This window comes from Mobula hypostoma, chromosome 24 (genome assembly GCF_963921235.1).
Source record: "Mobula hypostoma chromosome 24, sMobHyp1.1, whole genome shotgun sequence".
Lineage (NCBI taxonomy): Eukaryota > Metazoa > Chordata > Chondrichthyes > Myliobatiformes > Myliobatidae > Mobula > Mobula hypostoma.
Genome location: NC_086120.1, coordinates 38,460,608 through 38,482,144, shown reverse-complemented (window position 1 = coordinate 38,482,144; position 21,537 = coordinate 38,460,608). Strand labels below are relative to the sequence as shown.

At 41.9% G+C, this 21,537-nt stretch overlaps 1 protein-coding gene across 2 annotated transcripts in view; it reads right to left on the bottom strand.

Annotated features, from left to right (window-relative positions):
• Positions 1–21,537, bottom strand: part of fgf22 (fibroblast growth factor 22) — a 174,077-nt gene that overhangs the window by 129,155 nt on the left and 23,385 nt on the right. The window contains exon 3 of one of the 2 annotated variants that reach the window (XM_063032330.1): positions 1,632–2,181. In XM_063032330.1, coding sequence (XP_062888400.1) covers positions 1,632–1,920 — 289 coding nt within the window. In that variant the 5' untranslated portion in view covers positions 1,921–2,181. The remainder of the gene's footprint in view (positions 1–1,631; positions 2,182–21,537) is intronic. The other variant, XM_063032331.1, reaches the window with a different exon arrangement.

Sequence of the window (21,537 nt, the reverse complement as noted above, 5' to 3'; positions counted from 1 at the left end):
AGCTAAGTCCCTGGCTATCTTTCCCCTTTCATCAGTGCGGTAAGCTGAGGTCTTCCCTACTGTGACCCGGATAAGAAGAGGTTAAATTCACTCCAAGGCTTAGTGAAGCGTTTGTAGATCGACCAAACGTTGTGCATAGCGGAACAGCAGAGCCTGTAGGCTTCTGCCTTGCAATTTCCTAACGTGATGAAGACCTGGTCTTCAGCTTGAGTCAGCGGGAGGAGACACCCCACAGAGCAGAGGCACTTCCCACAGGATGTGAAAATTGGCAGGTGATTCACCCAGTTCACTCTCTCACACCTCTAAGGCACTGTTTATTGAGTTTAATAGTTGCCCAAGGATAGTGTGTGGTGCTGGGGGAGGGGTGTGGGATGTAGTGGTAGGAAACTAAACTAACAAGGAACCAGGGGCATATTCAAAATACAGATAAAATTGTAGATTATAAATTTGCACTGGCTATGATTAGTTAAATGCAGAAATGTGATGGGATCTGTCACCAGAACACCAGTCCAAAATCACATTAAGTACCAAATTTTAAAGGAGCATTCTCAAACGGAAGCTTTTGCTCATCTCTATTTAAGACCACTGTATCAATGCCCACAAACCCCTATCGCTGCATTTTTCATGAGCATCCCTGACTAGTGTCTTTTTTTTTTACGCAGTCAATAACATGTAACATCTGTGCACTGTCCTGAGTGGACATAAAACAGAGATTCATTTAAATGTCTTGTACAAGTTTTTAGCAAATGAACAAAGGACTGAAAGTATGTAAAAGAAACAGTGGGCAACGTGTGATGAATTAAACTTAATGTTGCTTTGGGAATTTCTGCACAATTGCCACTCAGTATGTGGATGCAAGATAAGGATCGGTATTAATATCACCATTCAATATCACTAAGTGTTTGCACCTTTAAAACCTAGAATTATATTTCAAATGCTAAATGATAACTCTGCTGACTTGGATTGTAAACCATGTGTTGCATGCATCAGCTCATTGTAATGGCAATTTAAGTGAAAATGCAGAGATCCACGCAGATATAGATTAATTCACTTTACTTCTCTCCAATGTTGTAGTAAGCATTTTAATATTGCTGCAGAATGAAGCTGAGAAAACTCCGGACCCATTATTACACATACTGTACAATAGTTACCAACAACATTTTGCTAAGCATTTTAATATTCCTCTATTACGAAGCTGAGAAAACTATTGCTATATTATTAGGCTACATTTTCCCTAACATCTCAGAATTAGTTGGATTTTCCCAGGTTGGGAAATGATGAGATTAGAAGACTTTCTTCACTGACGTACATGCAAATTCCCAAAAATAATACTTCCCTGCACAGACTGGAAAATGCTACCTAGATAGTGTGAAATCCCAATTATCCTCATTCAAACGTACTGTTATAATGACCTGTCAAATGAAGGAAACTTCATCCTCCTTGTTGCATCGGGCATCCTGTATATTTAAAAAAATAGCTGTAAGATAACTATTTCTGCCCCACGAATACTTAAAGGGATCACTTGATATTAGTTGTGAGGTAATTGTTTCTGCTTTACGAATTCCTCCCACCCCTCACCTAGCTCTATAGATCATTTTAAAATCACAGATATTAAAAGTTTGATTACTCACTGTTCAGACAGTTCTTCTTTCTGGTCCCATTTACCTTCCCTGTTCTGTCAATCTTGAGGAAGTACTTAGTGGCGGAATAGAGTCTCCGCCACCGCACATCACCCTGCAAATGGTTGTAGCTGCGCGTGTGGCGCTCCAGGCTCGAGGAGCAATTTGTACCATCCAGCGTCAGCGCATCTTCGGACTCGCCACGGCAGCTGGCAGACACAGACCAGGCCAGGGTTAAGACAAGGAAGCAAGCAAGATGAGGCAAGGGAGAGGCATCTCCGGTCAGCATCCATTTCCACATTGTAGTAATACTCCTGGAGTGGGATCTAGGAAAAGATGCATACTGAAGCGGCAATGAATTCACCTGGGCAAAGTGAGAGGTTCTCACGAAGACTTCTCTTCACAACACGCTTGCCACTAGTGTGTCTGAGTTGCCCCGAAACTGTTACATCCATGACCTAGTCACACCTGAAGCATCAGTCCAACTGACTTTCAGAAATTCCGTAAAGACAACTGTGCAGATTTTAACTGGATGTGTAGATTCCTTCTTCACTGGAGCTAGCTGTAATTTGTACAGGGAAGAAAGAAAATGGGAAAAAAAACTTCAGTCCTGAGTTTCTGAATTCTTCTAAATTTGCCTCGTTAAAAAGGAGAGCCCTGAGAGGCTGCAGCGTGTGGAAAGGAATGGTTGTGTTTTCATCAATGCTTCAGACACTACAAATCGCAAGCAGCCTGTCATCTGCTTACCATTCAACTGACAGCTGAGAATGGGTTGGCTCTTTTCAGATAGGAGGATGTTTTTTTTTTGTCCTAACAGCCAGTAGTTTGTCGCCTGGTGATAGATATGTCATCAGGAGGGTTGGGCATTGACTCAAGTCACTTTTCTGAGCTGCGAACAGCTTGCGGTAGTTATAGTTAACAGCTCACCTATGTGCTATCAAATTTATCGGCATTATATAGTTTCCTTCCATATCTCATTGCAATCATATCTTGCATTTCTAAACAATAACAAATCAGTTGTTCCTGATGTGGAACAGAAGAGTCATAAGTCAGTTCTAAGGGGATTACCTAGTGTTTAAAAATCCATTCATCGTTTCTTACATTATTGCAAAGAATTCTTCAATGGGCACGATCATTTATTGATACCCTTGAGTTCTTGATTTTTGCCTATTGGAAGGGGGTGTATCAGTGATAAAACGCTCATCTGTAATGCCTCACTCTGTTATTTGAACAATACAACTGGGACAACTGAAGAACAGCATAAAGGTATTTCTGGACAACATGGTAGTGTTCAGAAGTTACAATTCCATTGTGTCTTTTCACTGCTGAGAAAGTGTAGATCCGTGTACTTTCTAAAAAGTTGCTTAGTATTGCAGACATTTCTTTAGAAGCAAAAACTCAGATTTCAATGTTGAATTATTACCACTTTATCCCTGTCTTCCAAAGATCTTGAAAGAATCAATAGCAGTTTAATAAGTGGCTGATGTCCTTTAGGGAGTCACAGTACAGTGTGTGCGGATGTAGTTGTGTGCTCCTTCCGATGCCAATCAATCCTATTACCCATATTTAAAGAAGAAATTATCTCTTGTCTTCTCTAATCTACCTTGCTTTAAGCATCACAACAGGATAGCAAAGGAACAAACAACTTAAACTGTTTTACTCTTTTGTAAACTGAGTCTCTCTTGCACATCACAAGAGTTCAATTATTTTTTTATATAACCGAGCAGCTTTGGTTTCTTCAGGTGAAGCACTGACTTAAAATAACACATTCATGGCTGTGTTAGAATAATTAACAAATAGGGTAATGCCTCAGTGGTGAACTAATGTGCAAACGGAAGAATTGATTGAAGAAAACATTTTCGTTCTCAATAGGGCAGACGTATTTATAAGAGGATTCTTTAAGCTGAAGTTCTCCAACAGGCCTGCCATCTGCAACATGACCCAAAATGCTTGCAACTTTGAATGCCAGCACTGACTCAAGGTTGCCTTCTCTGTTGGAGGAGTGTGGTCAACTGGCAGGGTACAGGGTTTGTGGAACTGAACTGCACCATACCAGGGTATGCTTGATATAGTTTGTCCAGAGGAAACATTAACTCTTTCAGACCAGTGACATTTGAGAGTCACGGATGTAACACAGAAACCTTACTCAATTTGAGTATTTTTTGACTCCTTCCCTTCCCCCACTTTTCCCGCATAACCACTTAAGCTTCCCGTGTTTTCAATCAGTAAGTGGCGAGGAAAGCCTGTTTTTTTTTTGAGTTTTATAGTCCCTTTGACGGTGTGGCTTTTCAAGGGAAGACTTACCCATCAAATAGCCAGTCTAAGAAGTGATGAACCTCATCAAACATATTGGCTGACAGGCTCAAGTGGCGCCCACAGCTGGGGCTCCGACTTGCAGCCACACTGTCGTGGAGCAGCCATTTTAGCCATGCACTGCTGGATGGCTCTTCTGTCAGTCCCTGTGTAGTCAGAGGGAACGGAGACCTTTACCTCCAACAAATATATTCATGCCTCACTCACTTCCAAGAACACACATTCTTTCCCCATTAAAAGAAAAATCTGACAGTCCTTTTTGGCTTGTCCATCACAATAAATAAGAGTTACCAAAAGTTCAAAAGACAGATAAAATTAGCATTTTTAAAGTTTAACATCTGTAACACAAGATTTTGACTGCTCCTAATCTAACACTTTCCCAATGCATAGTTGATGATCTATTTGCTAATGGCCCATGTGATTTATTGGTAGTTTTAGTTTCAGTGATGAGTATTGAGGGTATTTGTTAAACATATAGTATATCACCACACCAATTGAAAACAGAGTCTTCTTGAGTGTTAAAGGATTTTCAGCTCACTACCTGAAATCATTTAATGTTATCCAGTTTCTTTCCTTTTTTCAGTCTTAATGTTACAGTCTGCACATATAATTTGAATAGTTCTAAGCCTTTGTAACAAAGCTGAGAACTACTATGTGATCGTTTCAAGCATCTCAACAGTAATGTCACAAGACTGTAATTTCCAAGCTTCTAGAGAAGGGTCAGTTCCTAGAAATCAAATGTTAAACTCAGCAATGTTTGTTTGAGATTACAGTGGTTTGGTAATCTGACTTTAGTTCTTTAACCAGCTTTGATACAATCAGAACTGATGCATAGCATCATGCCTGTGTAAATGCAGCCTGTTTATACTTTCGACAACTTAAATGTTTGCTGATGATTTATGTTTTAAGAGTGGGAGCTAGGAAAAAAATGTGTTACTGTGTTTTTCCTGCTGAGGCATTATAAGCACAGACATTCTCCCAAGTGAATGGCCCACGGGATCACTTATATAATTTGATTACTCAATGAATCTGTGCTTTAGCACTTTTACAATTCCCGTACCATGAAGTGCTGGAATGGGCACCTTTCTAGAGCAAATCCTGAGGTTGCATTCCAAGGTTTGATACACATGATATACATCTGTTTTATTTCCCTGCATTCCCCTCAATGCCATCCTCCCAGAATCTATCACTCAAATACACTCGAGGGGTAAAATATACCGTAGTTATTTCACCTACCATCCTCTGTGGGATGTGGGAGGAAATTGAAACACCCATAGAAACCCACGGATTCCCTGAAAGAACATGCAAACTCTACACAGACAGCGCCTGGGATCAGGATTGAACCCAGATCACTGGAGCAATGAGACACTAGCTTTAACAGCTGCATCACCATGCTGATGAAGGGTCCCGGCCTGAAATGTCAACTATTTATTCCCTTCCACGACCTGCTGAGTTCCTCCTGCATTATGCGTCTGTTTATTAGAGGCAACACTTATTTTGGAACTTCTCCCTCTTTCTGGTTGTCAATCTTCTGCACTCTTTGTTATTGATGTCCTTTTAAACTTTGAACCAACCAGCAACTTTCAAAAGTTCAGGATTCCATTTTTGAACCTTAACTTTTAGAACAGACTCCTCAAACATAAATTTCAACATATTATTGTTTTAATATAAGGTCTGCTGAGACTCAGCCTTAAATTTGAAAATAAATGCACAATGTCTCATGGCTGCAGTTCCTCAGTACCACAAATGCCTTCAGTTCTTGTCCAATAGAGATCAGAAAAACACCATAATCAGTTTACAATTGTTAACTCCAAGTTATCTTAGCTCTTGTTTTATCACTGTTGAAGTGACATGGTTTTGTCCGTAAAGTTACATTATTTTGTGTTTAGAAACACATTTACGGACAAGGTAAATAGTGTAGGCCTCTGATGGCTGAACAGATGGAGCTTGATCTCAAAGAGACAAATCAAGAAATGATTAGAAGAGGATAAACAGCTCACGATCTAACATACAGCACTGTGCATAAAGTCTTAGGCACACATATATATATAGCTAGGGTGCCTAAGACTTTTACACAGTACTGTATTTGTCAATTTGGAGCAGAGAGTGAGTTTGTAAATCTGGCTGGAGCAAAGGATGTTGGGAATGGTTATGAGAGAGGTGTGGGACGGGTGGCAGAAAAAGAATACCAGGGGTGGGGGGGGGTGAGTGGCGCGGATGCAGGCACACCCAGTCCTGAGACACCAGGTAAGGTCATTTGATTCCAGATAATTGGTTTATTGATCACTACAGAATGTCTCTTTAGTGCTTCCTGCTCCCTCCCCTCTCCCTTCCCCTTTTCCCAACCATGATTCCTCTCTCTCTGCCTGTTTCCCACTCTCAGTCCACAATAGAGACCCATATCAGAATCCGGTTTATCATCACTCACATATGTCTTGAAATTTGGTTTTTTTCCTGTGGCAGCAGTACAGTGCAATACATAAAATCATTACAGTACTGTGCAAAAGTCTTCAGCGTCCTAGCAATACATATATATATGCAGAAGACTTTTGTACTGTAATCTAGAGATTAAAAGAATTACAGACCAATTCATGTGAAAAGTGTATCACAGAGATATGACAAACTTCCCACTGCACCGATGCTCCTGTATAACCACCACAAAAAATTGACCTGTGCAGCAGTTAAGCTGTGTGTGTTCAGTTGTCCAACATTTATTCCTTGATATGACCTTGATGAGAGATGATCTCATTGAGACTCAGCAAGATTTTGAGAGACATAGTTGACTGAGCAGATAATATTTCTCCAGGTACAACATTACAACTATAGGCAATATTTGAAAATAATGGCTTGACTGTCTTGGACTGAGGTGCTGAGCTGGGCTATAAATTTTTGGAATCTCTATTTTTGCCAATACTTGCTTGTTTTTATTCAAGGATGATAATCAAGGAATTTTTGGGCTCCAAGAGAATGCAAATGTATTGGGATTTGTGGAAAGGTGGATGTAAAGACAGGGAGCAGGCATGGATTTACTGAATCAGGCTCAAACAGCCTTATGGCCTACTCTTCCTTCATTCTACATCCTTTTGCAAAGGAGGGTATATAAAAATAATCAAAACTCCACTTATCTAAAAAATAAATTTATTTCCTAATATGTGGAAAGCTAAAAATCAAAGGTAAACAGTCATAACTCAAAAAAGTTTGCAGATGCTGGAGATCCAAAGCAACACACACACAAATTGCTGGAGGTACTCAGAAGGTCAGGCAGCATCTAATTAAGAGTCGACGTTTTGGGCTGAGACCCTTTTGTGTGTGTTGCAAAGGTAAATAGTGTTTTTCACTAATGATGCAGAATATATATTTATTTAGCTATACAATGTGGAGTAGGCCCTTCCTGCTGTCGAGCCATACTGCACAACCCCTGACAAACCCGATTAACCCTAACCTAATAACCCATGAAACCTCAAAATGGATGATAGGAACAGTATCTTTAATTTTCCTTATAAAGCACCAGAAAGATTATGGAGAATAGAAGGATGTTCAGGTCAAATGTGATCATATCCTATGATAATTTGTCCATTATAGTATTCAATAACACTTGAATTACTGCAGTTTTTAAATGAGAGATCAATATCCAATAATTCAAGTAATTTACTGATTGAGAGAAAATAGAGTTTAGAAGAAACAGCGAAATATTCAGCAGTAACATAAATAACAAAAGGAAAATCAGAGTTAAGACAGGGGTCACTGGCAGATGCAAATTTGGATGATGTGGAAATATTGGAAAATAATTTTGCCTCTGCAATATCAAGGAAATGTGTAGTGGAGATGCTATTAGAAATAGACCTGGGAATGTCATAGTGGAAATCATTATTTTTAATTATTTATCGTTGTCTTTCTAACCCACCTGGCTTTATCAATTAGCTTCCAGCTACCCACCTTCCCCTACCCCCACCTTCCCCTACCCCCACCTTTTTATTCTGGCATATTCCCCCTTCTTTTCCAGTCCTGAAGAAGGGTCGCAGCCTGAAACAGCAACAGTTTAATTTCCATAGATGTTGCCTGAGCTGCTGAGGTCCTCCAGAATTTTGTGCTGTTGCTTTGGATTTCCAACATCATCAGACTTCTCGTGTTTATCACTATACTTATGACTGGATCAACAGTTGCGTTCTGTCTTAACGGAAGAGGCTGAAACTTCAAGGCATGTATATGCATAAAATTAAAATTCAAGGAACTGGCATGGTCAAGTTTGCTTTTACTTGAGGAGGCAATGTTTGGATAGGCACATGAGTGTAAGGAAGATGGAGGGATATGGACATGGTGTAGGTAGGAAGGATTAGTGTTCGGGTGTTTTTGATTTGCTTTTTAGCTGGTCCAGCACAACATTATTGGCCGAATGGCCTGTTCCTGCATTGTACTCTTCCATGTTCTATGAAACTTGGCATTGCCCCTTCGGCACTCATGCCTGCTCCACCATTTAATAAACAAGGCTGATGCTTAATCACAGTGACATCTTCATGCACAACCCCCTGATAATTCTCTATATATCCAAAACTATATTGGTGTTTGTTCTGAAGATTCTCAGCAACTGAGCTTCCACCTAGAGAATTTCAAAGATTCAGCACCTTCTAAAGCTTATTTCTCATTCCTGTCCGAAAGGGCTGACCTTTATTTTGAGACTGGAATCCCAATCAAAGGAAGCATTTATCCTCGGGGGGCAGGGTGGAGACATGTCACTACCAAAGGAGGCGTAAGGTGCTCCTTCCCTCTGTTAGCTTGGGCAAAGTGTAGCATCTGCTTAGCATCCCTACCCCCCACCCCCCATCAGGGTCACATAATCCAATAAGAGCAAGTGGTGCATGGTCATATGAGCAGCTGGTGAGCATAAGTTCTGGTTATACGACCACTGATGCCAGGCAGACAATCTCTGAAAAGTGTTGATAATGGCCAGGGTCACCCGTTGTAAAGAAACTGCCCAGAAGAAAACAATGACAAACCAATTCGGTAGAAAAAATTGCCAAGAACAATCATGGTCAAGGAAAGACTGTGATCAAACGACATGGCAAATAACGAAACAATATTTATCCTGTAAAGCCCATGCCAATACCTTATGCTTCTTTGATCCAAGGAATACAGGCCCAATCTGCTTAACATCTGTCATTCCAGTAACCAATCTAGTTGATCTTCACTGCATTCCCATAATCACAAATATATCCTTTCCAGGGCAGGGAGACCAATTCGGTACACAGTATTCCGGATGTGTCCTCACCACCCGCATTCGAGAAGAGGGGACATGCTGGAGATGTTGCAATTGTGACCATATCAATGAACGATATAAATCTGATTACACTAAATACAGACAGCAATCCTTGCTGAAAGGCACTGAGAAAGATATTGCCAACTCTTTGACCTCCTCCTCACAATGATGGAAGATGCACTCCCAAACTCAGGAGAGCGATTCCTCCGTAAAGGACATGATCTTCTCTGCCCATCAACACCAAGAGAAATGTAATGAAAAACCAATAGACATGATTTTCTTTCCCTCATTGTCTGTTTATGAGGAATAACTGTGGAGAACACTTTTCACATTTGTCTGCCTGATAAAATTTACTTCCTATTTTTTCCTGCAACACAAAACTCTCATTTTAACCAATATGTCCAAATTTGCTTTAAGAATTATAGCTCCAAACCTTCCTAACCCAGTTCTGCATACCATTTCCAACACGCTTCCCACTGTAGTGAAACTAATCTACAGGAAAATGGGAAAATGTTCAACTGCACGACCTCCACTCCAGTACGCAGATGTTCAGAAACATTCAACACTCAGACATCCACTAAGATATACATACATATGGACTTTGCTTTTAGCATCTACAAAATTCTTCTGTTGGTTTTGGCCCAATTTTATTGATTTATTTAGAGATACAAACTACAGCAAGTCCTTCCAACTCAGTGAGCAGTCTGCCCAGCAACCCACCTATATAATGCTAGCCTAGTCACAGGACAATTGACAATGACCAATTAACCTAATAACTGGCATGCCTTTGGACTGTGAGAGGAAAGAGGAGCACCCAAAGGAAACGCATGTGATTACAGGAAGACTGTACAAACTCCTTACAGATGGCACAGAATTGAACTCTGAACTCTGATGACCCGAGGTGTAATATTGTTGCACTAACCACAACACTACTGTGGCTCCGCAACCACCACTACCTTCAATGATAGATATACGTAAAGGATAGCTCTCTATAAAAGATGGACCTCTTTCTATAATCTTGGAGCCACCTCTCCAAGAAGGTAAACATCAATGATACAATTCGTCATTGCCTTCAGTGTAATGGCCTGCTTTAAAAGCTGACACAAAGCTCATGGCTGAGAAGGCGGCAGTGGTCCCTACCTGCTTAAATGTTTCAGGGTTTTCTACAGCAGACATTTCAAAGCACTTGCGAAATACCAGTCAAACTGTCCTCCAGATCCCCCCAGAACAAACAAAGCAATGACAGTACCCTATGCTAGCCCAACATCCTTTGGTATTGACATCTTAGTTACCAACATGCCCAATACTAAACTTGCCAAACAAACACTGAACTTCGAATTCTGTCACAGTAAGAAGTTCTAGCCAGCTGCCCTTGAAAACAAGCTACACCCTCACAGATGTAGAAATCAGGAGAAAGAACTGTACAAAGTGGAGAATGAGCATCAGTGCATAGTGGTTAGCACAACGCATGACAGTACCAGCGACCTGGGTTCAATTCCCGCTACTGCCTGTAAGAAGTTTGTAGGTTCTCCCTCTCGGTACCCCAGTTTCCTCACACAGTGCAAAGACATACCAGATGGTAAGTTAATTGGTCTTTGTAAATTGTCTCATGATTAAATCAAGGGATTGCCGGGCTGCATGAAGTGCCTTATCATAATAAACAAAAAATAAATAAATCTCGAATCTATTTATCCCAAACACAGTAAACAGTGGAAGGTGAATACCTTCTCACAGCAAAGACAAAGTTGAGGAGGGGCTCAGCAAGTCAGGCAGCATTTACAGAGGGGAATACCGAGCCCTGATGAAAGGTCTCCGCCCAACTTACTGATTTCCTCCACAACTTAGTGTACTTCGCTCAGCATCAGCAGAATCTCTTGTGTTTATGATTTTCACATCATCCCTGACTACCCAAGCACCCGCCCAATTAAGTACCACCTGCCTTACCTACGGCAAAGCCTGCAGCTCCTACATCGACCCTATCAGTCACTTCAGAAACCACAGAACTGGTGTGGAAGCAAGTCTTTTGCAATCCCAATGGACTGCCTAAGAATTGATGCTATCCTTGGATTTTGAAAAGGCCTTTGACAAATACACTCAGTGATAACTTCATCAGGTAAACTTGTACTCCTGCTCGTTAATACAAATATTTAATCAGCCAATCATGTGGCAGAAACTCAATGCATGCAGGCATGGTCAAGAGGTTCAGTTGTTGTTCAGACCACACATCAGAATGGGGAAGAAATGTGATTTCAGTGACTTTGACCGTGGAATGATTGTTGGTGCCAGACGTGGTGGTTTGAGTGTCTCAGAAACTGCTGATCACCTGGGATTTTCACACATAGCAGTCTCTAGAGAATGGTATGATAAGCAAATAAAAAACACATCCAGTGAGAGGCAGTTCTCTGGGCGAAAATAGTCATAGTCATAGTCATAGTCACACTTTATTGATCCCGGGGGAAATTGGTTTTCGTTACAGTTGCACCATAAATAATTAAATAGTAATAAAACCATAAATACTTAAATAGTAATATGTAAATTATGCCAGGAAATAAGTCCAGGACCAGCCTATTGGCTCAGGGTGTCTGACCCTCCAAGGGAGGACTTGTAAAGTTTGATGGCCACAGGCAGGAATGACTTCCTATGACGCTCTGTGTTGCATCTCTGTGGAATGAGTCTCTGGCTGAATGTACTCCTGTGCCCACCCAGTACATTATGTAGTGGATGGGAGACATTGTCCAAGATGGCATGCAACTTGGACAGCATCCTCTTTTCAGACACCACCGTGAGAGAGTCCAGTTCCATCCCCACGACATCACTGGCCTTACAAATGAGCTTGTTGATTCTACCCTCAGCCTGCTGCCCCAGCACACAACAGCAAACATGATCGCACTGGCCACCACAGACTCATAGAGCATCCTCAGCATCGTCCGGCAGATGTTAAAGGACCTCAGTCTCCTCAGGAAATAGAGACGGCTCTGACCTTGTTAATACCTTGTTAATGAGAGGTCAGAGGATAATGGCCAGACTGGTTCAAGCTGACAGAAAGGTGACACAATCTCAAAAAAACCATGCATTACGACAGAAGAATGTCACTGAACGCACAAAACTTTGAAACTTGAAGTGGCTAGGCTACAGCAGCAGGGGTGGTGCAAGGTTCCACTCCTGTCGCTAAGAATGTGGTGACTGAGTGCAAATGACTAAATAGCATGGACAGCCACTTTAAAGTGAAGGGCAAGTGATAAAGTGTGGATATAAAGGTAAACATTTTGATTCAGAGTGTGGTTATAATCTAGAACTCATTGGCTGTAAAAGTGGTGGAAACAAGAGCTAGACAAGCACTGGAGGGAAAATGATTTGCAGGCCTCAAGAGAAACAACAGGGGAATCAGTCTGACTGGACTGCACTACAAAGAGCTGGCAAGAGTTCAATTGGCCAAATGGCCTCCTTCTGGGCTATAATGAATCTATGGGTACATAAATCACAAAAGATTTTGCTTAGTCAGGCTATAAGAATGCAAATAAAGCAGATACAGTTTTATTTCAAGAGAAGCAGCAAAGAATAGCCAAGTAACTTCAATTACTTCATCACTGGAAATCTGTGCATAGCTCGGGTCTCCTCATGACAAGCAAGGCATGGGGGCCAGGAGAAGATGCGCGCGCCTAGGAATAGGATATTACCATTTTATGATGTGATAAACATGTTGAGTATTTGATGTTTAATGTCCTCACCATGAATGTGCTCTGCAGTTGTGACCCACTTTTGGGGACTCTGCAGTTCACGTTCCATGTGTCCTTCGATTTCTCTTTTTTACTATTTGCGTGATTTGTTTGAGGTGCTTCGACACCGCGGTCTGGTGTTTAACGTTCTGTGCGTTATTCGATCACTGTTTGCTGTTTACGCGATTTGTGCTTTTTTCGCGTGTTGGGTGTTTGATGGTTTTTGTTGTGTGGTGTCTCTTTGTTACGCGGCTGTCTGCAAGAAAATGAATCTCCAGGCTGTATACCGATAATAAATATAGAACATAGAAAACCTACAGCACAATACAGGCCCTTCGGCCCACAGTGCTGTGCCGAATATGTACTAATGGAGGAGGAGAAGATGGCGGCGCGACCTCTCCAGTGATGAATATCTGTTATCTGTCAAGTAGGATGTCGTGCACAATTCTGATTTGATGGAGGCAGATGTGAGAGCACAGAGGAACATTGGGTGAAACTTCTGAAATGCCCGCTTCACTGCCGCCGCTACTGTGTGATCCAAAATCTCCAGCAGGGAAGGCCTCGAATCCTTGACTTTGCTTGTTGCTCGGCGGCCTGGGCAGGGTCGAAACACCCGGCAGAGATGGTGCTCGGTGCTCGGCGTCGGAGGGCTGGTCGGAGGCTCGAAGTTTTCGGACAGACTCAGAGTCGGACTGTGGTTGGATGCTTCCAGGATGCTGCATTGGCAAGTTTGCGGCGCTGGAAGCTCATGGCAGGAAGAGTTCCTCCCTTCTACTGTCTGCGTGAGATGTTGGGGCTATCGGGACTTCGAGACTTTTTTTTACTGTGCCCATGGTCTGCTCTTATCAAATTATGGTATTGCTTTGCACTGTTGTAACTATATGTTATAATTATGTGGTTTTTGTCAGTTTTAGTCTTGATCTGTCTTGTGTTTCTGTGATATTATACTGGAGGAACATTGTATCATTTTTTAATGCATGCATTTCTAAATGACAATAAACGAGGACTGAGTGTCCCCATAAATCTAATCTAATCTATTTTAGAAATTATCTAAGGTTACCCTCTGTTTTTCTAAGCTCCATGTACCTATCCAAGAGTCTCTTAAAAGACCCGATTGTATCTGCCTCCACCAGCATCGCCAGCAGCCCATTCTACACACTCACCACTTTCTGCATAAAAAACTTACCCCTGACATCTCCTCTGTACCTACTTCCAAGCACCTTAAAACTGTGCCCTCTTATGTTAGCCATTTCAGCCCTGGGAAAAAGCCTCTGACTATCCACACAACCAATGCCTCTTATCATCTTATCAGATCACCTCTCATCCTCTGTCACTCCAAGGAGTAAAGGCCAAGTTCACTCAATCTATTCTCATAAGGCATGCTCCCCAATCCAGGCAACATTCTTGTAAATCTCCTCTGCACTCTTTCTATAGTCTCCACATCCTTCCTGCAGTGAGGTGACCAGTACTGAGCACAGTACTCCAAGTGGGGACTGACCAGGATCCTATATAAACGTAACTTTGAAACTTTGAATAATTGCATTGCCATAGAACCCACAGCAACAATTTGAGAAATTGGGCAAAAATATTTGTAAAGTGGCGCTGCGGAGAATTGCACAGTAAGACAGGTCCTGTGCAGTGAAGAAACAAACAACTGTTTGTTAACTGTCTTGAACTGAGATGACGAGATACTGTGGGTTATAAATTTTTGGAATTCTTTGTAGGGTCAGTGGTGTTCATTTGAAACTCTCAGCCCACTCAACCTCAGCATCATTAATGTAGACAGCAGCATGCGCATCATCCCTCCCACTTCCTGAAGTCAATGACCAGCTCTTATGTTTTGCTGACACTGAGGGAAAGGTTGTTGCCATGACACCGTGTCACCCAGTCTCACGTCACTAACTGTTGCCTCATTGAATCTGCATGTTGTGTTCCTACAGTTTTCTTTGGAGATTATAGGTTACATCCCAAAACACCAATTAATGGAGAAAACTTTCAGAGCATGGCTTCCAACGTCATTAGGCCGACGGCTGATGCCAGGAAACCATCAAGCGAATAACATATGGAAGTGCCCAAACCCATTTCCCAATGGGCACAATTTCACCCGGAAATGATCGCCAGCATGACCTAACCTGGGAAAAAATCATATTTCTGTTTGATTTGCTTTTGAGATAAAACCCCAGATGAATCCAGTTTGAGCTACAGTTACTTACAATGATGACATCGGAATGGAGACATCTTAACCATCAGGAAATAATTCACAAGCTTGTGTCCTTTCCTCCAGAAAAACTGAGTGGTGATCTGATTGTGGTATTTAAATTTAGGAAGGAGAAAACGTCTGCAGCTGTGCACAAGTCAAAATCTAGAAACTGCAAGCATAATGTGGTGACTGCAACACACACAAAATGCGGGAGGAACTCAACTGGTCAGGCAACATCTATGGAGATGAATAAACAGTCGACATAGAAACATAGAAAACCTACAGCACAATACAGGCCCTTCGGCCCACTGAGCTGTGCCGAACATGTCCTTACCTTAGAACTACCTAGGCTTACCCATAGCCTTCTATTTTTCTAAGTTCCATGTACCTATCCAGGAGTCTTTTAAAAGACCCTATCGTATCCGTCTCCACCGCTGCCGCCAGCAGCCCATTCCACACACTCACCACTCTCTGGGTAAAAAAACGTACCCCTGATATCTCCTCTGTACCTATTTCCAAGCATCTTAAAACAATGCCCTCTCATGCTAGTCATTTCAGCCCTGTGAAAAAGCCTCTGACTACCCACACGATCAATGCCTCTCATTATCTTGTACACCTCTATCAGGTCACCTCTCATCCTCTGTCGTTCCAAGGAGAAAAGGCCGAGTTCATTCAACCTATTCTCATTAGGCATGCTCCCCAATCCAGGCACTCTCTTCTTCACTCTCTTCGGTTGTCCATTGAAATCTGATGATGATGTCCACTCCTTTAATGGTGAGATCTTTGATGACTATACAGTCCCATCCTGGACCCACAAGCTCTATTGCAGGTGGGACATGTGTATGTAGTAATGGTGATGGTAGTGGTGGCAATCATGGCTGCATTTCTCCTGGCTCTCTTCTGCTCTCTTCTGGTTGTTCTTTCCATCTCCAGAATATGAACCCCGTCCCTTGTAAATCTCCTCTGCACCCTTTCTATGGTTTCCACACCCTTCCTGTAGTGAGGCAACAAGAATTGAGCACAGTACTCCGTGGGGTCTGACCAGGGCCCATTTCAGGCTGAGACCCTTCTTCAGGACTGGAAAGGAAGGGGAAAGATGCCAGAATAAAAAGGTGGGGGAGGGCAAGGAGAATAGCTGGAGCAATCCTGGGTGAGTACCTGGTTGAAGAGGGCAGCAGAGATCACAGAGGGGGAGCATTAAGAGAGGGTGTCACTGAGCTTCCATCAGAGAGAAGATAGACACTGCCTCAGGCTCGGCATCCCTCATAGAGACCACAGTGGAGCAACAAATGATAAACACAAGAAATTCTGCAGATGCTGGAAATCCAAAGCAACACACACAAAAGGTTGGAGGAACTCAACCGGTCTGGCAGCATCTATGGTCACTACTAAGTCCAAGAGAACTTGGGGAAACATTTCTTTATGCGGAGAATGGATAGAATATAGACTCAAGCCTCTCTCATTTTTTCTTCATACACAGAACAATGCCATTTGGCCATCAGATATGTGGAAGATCTCAGAGCAATGCCATCGGTTCTTTTCCAACACACTTTCCCTGTAAGCCGTCCTCTCAGACATGTCCATCAACTCTAATCAATATCCCTGCCATAATTCACAGTAACTAATTAATCTCCAGGTATGGCATTGAGATGTGAGAGGAAATCAAAGTGCTCACAGGGAGAATGTGCAACTCCACATGAACAGGTTGGCATCATAATGGTTGCTGCCTCATTGTGCTGCTATATCGAACAAGAAGCATCAAGGGACAGAAGGGAACAGCTGAAAGAGGAATATGAAAACGTGGAATGTGGGTTTGCGGAAGTGTCAGCATGAATCGGTGACCACAGATCACAAATCAGGAAACTTTGGCTGCAGTGATGCTTGGCTTCATGTCTGTGATCTTGTGACGTTTACTCAGCTTTGCACTGATCTGAAGCTGTGGCCTGCTCCTCCTGCTGTGATGCCTGAATTTGTGTCTTTCATAAAACTTTAGTTCATTTCAATGCTACTTGCTTAGTTATATTATTTGCATGATTTGTTTTTTTTTCTCTACACATAAGGTGTTTGACGGTCTTCCTATTTTAAAATAGGTTCTTTCGGGTTTCTTTGTTTTGTGGCTGCCTGTAAGGAGACAAATCTCAAGGTTGTATAATGTATACATACTTCGATAATAAATGTACTTTGAACTTTAGAAATATGGACACGGTTGCTTTCTCCAATGGTGCTACCTTGCTTATTGAGTTGGTCCACCATTTCCTGTTTGAACTTCAGATTTCCAGCATCTATTTCAACAACCAATTTCCCCCGGGATCAATAAAGTATGACTACTACTACTACGACTACTACTATCTATAGATATTTGATGTAGCTTAGCAAGTCTACAAGAGTGATAAAACAATGGCCAGTTTTGCTGTCACAGTGACACATTACCCAATAGGGAACAGATGGGAGAATATTCAGTCTTCTTTCAACACCCACGGGATGTTGGACAAAATGAAATAGCTCTGTCTGAGACTTACTGGGCCAGTGCCTTGCAGAAATCACACCTGAGACCTTCTTAATTGAAATAAGTCTGCCCAATAGAGAGTGCAAACTCCAAGTAGACAGTGTCAGAGGTCAGGACTGAGCTCAGGTCCCCAGACTTGTGAGGCAGCAGTGTCTCTGTGCCATTAGAATACCATTAGACCATAGATATTGGAGCAGAATAAGGCCATTTGGCCCATCGGGTCTGCTCGGCCACTGCATCATGGCTGACTTTTCAACCCCATTCTCCTGCTTTCTTCCAGTAACCTTTGACACCTGTACTAATCTAGAACCTGTCAACCTCTGCTTTAGATATACCAAATGATGTGGCCTCCACAGATGCCTGTGGCAATGAATTCTACAGACTCACCACCCTCTGGCTAAAGAAATTCCTCCTCATCTCTGTCCTAAAGCGGCACCTTTCTCCTCTGAAATTGTTCCCTCTTGTCCTAGACTCCTCTACTAAAGGAAACATCCTCTCCACATCCACTCTATCTAGACCTTTTAATATTCAATAGGTTTCATATCTTTAAATATGTGTTAAAAATAATTTATATTTGAGTGTTCAAGATGCAGTTTACAATGTAACCAACGAAAGTCATCTTTCATTTATTGAATTCTCTGATCAATTCGCAAGAAATTTTCAATCAGTATGTATCATGACAACCTAGCAGTTAACACAATGCTTTACAGGACCAGCTGTAAGGCCAGGTTTAATCCTCACCAGTATCTATAAGAGGTTTGTATGTTACTGAGAGGGTTTTCTCCAGGTTCTCCGGTTTCCTCCCACAATCCAAAGACGTACAAAAGTGAGGGTTGGGAAGTTGCTGGTGCCGGAAGTGTGGCGTAACCTGTGAGCTGTCCCCATCACGTCCCCAAATCAAGCGACACAGTTTACTGCATGATGTTTCAACGTACAGTACATGTGATAGATAAAGCGAATCTTTAATTTTGTCCCCCTTTAATTTCTGTCCTGGAAATGAATATTATTCAAACATCCAAATTCCCCAAGGGGGCGCAATTAGACTTGTGTTGATTGAGTGGAAGCGAGCACATACATTTAAACCTGTCTGTATAAACTCCATAAGAATACTTGTATTATAAAGGGAGAATATCAGAGATATTACAACAAAGAGTAGAAAGAGCACCCGTCTGCTCAGTAATGCCTTCATTTTTGTAAAGTCATGTTACACAGTGGTTTTATTTGGCTGCATCAATAACCATTGGAGAAAACAATTTTATTTTGATGGAGCCCACACAAGTGGGATTGTTTTTAGTTTGTGTGTGAGCAAGAATTACTATAATTGTGAGACAATGAAATTAGAGCTGGTGCCCAATGTTCTTTTATTCATTCAGCAGGGAAATATTGAATAGAATTAAAACTTACTGCCATGATAAACTTACTAACGATAAAACTTATTGCCAAGGGCAGCAGGGTAGCGTAGTGGTTAGCACAATGCTTTACAGTACAGACAACCCAGGTTCAATTCCCATCACTGCCTGTAAGGAGTTTGTACATTCTCCCTGTGACTGCATGGGTCCAAAGACATACCAAAGACATAGGCTAATTGCTCATTTTAAATTGTCCTGTGATTAGGTTCAGATTAAATTGGAGGGTTTTTGGGCAGTGTGACACAAAGGGCCAGAAGGGCCTGTTCTGCACTATATCTCAATAAATAAATAGCTATGTATTCTTAAAATATTTCTATTAAAGGACAGATTCCCTTTATTCATAATTTTTCCAACGAGTCTCCATATTTTTTTATTAAGACATTGCCCACTTCTCTAGCACTGTCATATGGATTGCATTTAATATCTTTCCAAATGTTCTGTGCTTTTCATACCTGAACTTAAATGGTGAACTTCTGAAAGCTGACCGTTAAAATCCAAAGTAATTTATTTCATCATTGCTACTGTCCAAATTGAGAATGAGAACGGCAGTAATAATTCAAATTAGAACCTTCTTAATAAGTGTGTGGCTCAGGGGGTGCACTACCTACTGAGTTACTGCAAGAACCTTTTTGAGAAGCGTATCCACCTCTTGCATTGCAGGACAAAGTCTTCCATTAAATCTCTCTTTTTGAATTCTACCTACAGCATTCATTATTACAAGCAATGTTTCCTGAGTAAGGTAAAATTTAAGTACCTTAGGGGGGAAAAAAATAGCCATGCTAGCAGTATATCTCCATATGTTTGCAGTTCTCTTTCACTCAGGTTAGAGGAGATGATCTTGATCAGTCAAGTTCTGAGGACAATTCCCCTTTTGTCCTTCACACATCCCAGTGAAGAAACTTGCTAATTATTCTAAAAACCATAATTTTAGTAATGAGATTGTGATAACCCAAGCATCTTAGGCGGGAGGAGAAGATGGCAGCACGACACAGCGCACACAGCTCTCCGGTGAAATGATATCGGCTCTGTCAAATAGGGGCCGTGGACAATTCTGATTTGATAGACACAGACGTGAAAGCACAGAGGAACATCTGGAGAAATTTCTGAAACACCGGTTCGCTGCCGCTGTCACTGGGCGATCGAGAATCTTCTGGAGGGAAGGTCCCAAAATCCCCGGCTTTGCCTGCTGCTGGCAACCGAGGCTGAGGTCGAACCGTTCGGATAGAGATGGTGCTCGGTACTCCGTGTCGGAGGGCTGATCAGAGGCTCAAAGTTTTCGGACAACTCAGAGTCGGACTGTGGTTGGGCATGGCAGGGAGAGTTTTCTTCCTTCTCCCGTCTGCGTGAGATGTGGGACATTCAAGAGACTTTGAACTTTTTTATTGTGCCATGGCCTGTTCTTCATCAAGTTATGGTATTGTTGCACTGTTGTAACTATATGTTATGATTATGTGGTTTTTGTTAGTTTTTCAGTATTGGTCTGTCCTGTGTTTTTGTGATATCACACCGAAGGAATATTGTATCATTTCTTAATGCATGCATTACTAAATGACAATAAAAGAGAACTGTGTGTCCTCATAATCTAATCTAATTTAGCACCGAGGTGTGATTTCTCTCTTATTTTCAATCAACGTTATTATTCAATGGTCAAGGATTAAGAATCAGCTTTATTTATCATATGCATTTATAGGTATTAGGAACTTGCTGTGGTGTGTTGGTGCAACGTGCAACAAAAATAAACAACTTTCAACAATTATAAAGAATAAAGAAATATATAAACTATGAAGTTAGAGGTTAAAGTATAAATATGGAATAAAATGTGTTTAAGTGCATAAACACCAGGTGATAAAGTCAAGAAAGTCTGCAGATGCTGGAAATTGAAAGCAATAGACACAAAATGCTGGAGGAACTCAGCAGGTCAGGCAGCATCTATGGAAATTAATAAGCGCTCGACATATCGGGCCGAGACCCTTCTTCAGGACTGAGAGGAAAGGGGGAAGATACCACAATAAAAAGGTGAGGGGAAGGGAAGGACGCTAGCTGGAAGGTGATAGACGAAACCAGGCGTGTGGGACAGGGCTGTAGAAGAATGAATCTGATAGGAGACGGGAGTGGACAATAGGAGAAAGGGAAGGAGGAGGGGACCCAGGGGAAGTAACAGGAAGGTGAGAAGAGGTAAAAGATCAGAGTGGGGAATAGAGGGAGGGAGGAAAAATTTGTTTACCGGAAGGAGAAATCAATATTCATGCCATCAGGTTGGAGGCTTCCCAGACAGAATATAAAGTACTGCTCCTCAATCCTGAGGGTGGCCTCTTCTTGGCACAAGAGGAGGCCATGGACTGACACATCAGAATGGGAATGGGAATCAGAATTAAAATGTTTGACCACAGGGAAGTCTCACTTGTGGTGGATGGAGTGAAGGTGCTTGAAGAAATGCTCCCCCAATTTATGGCAGGTCTCACCAATGTACAGGAGGCCACATCAGGACCTCCAGACACAATAGCCCCATGAAGGACTATG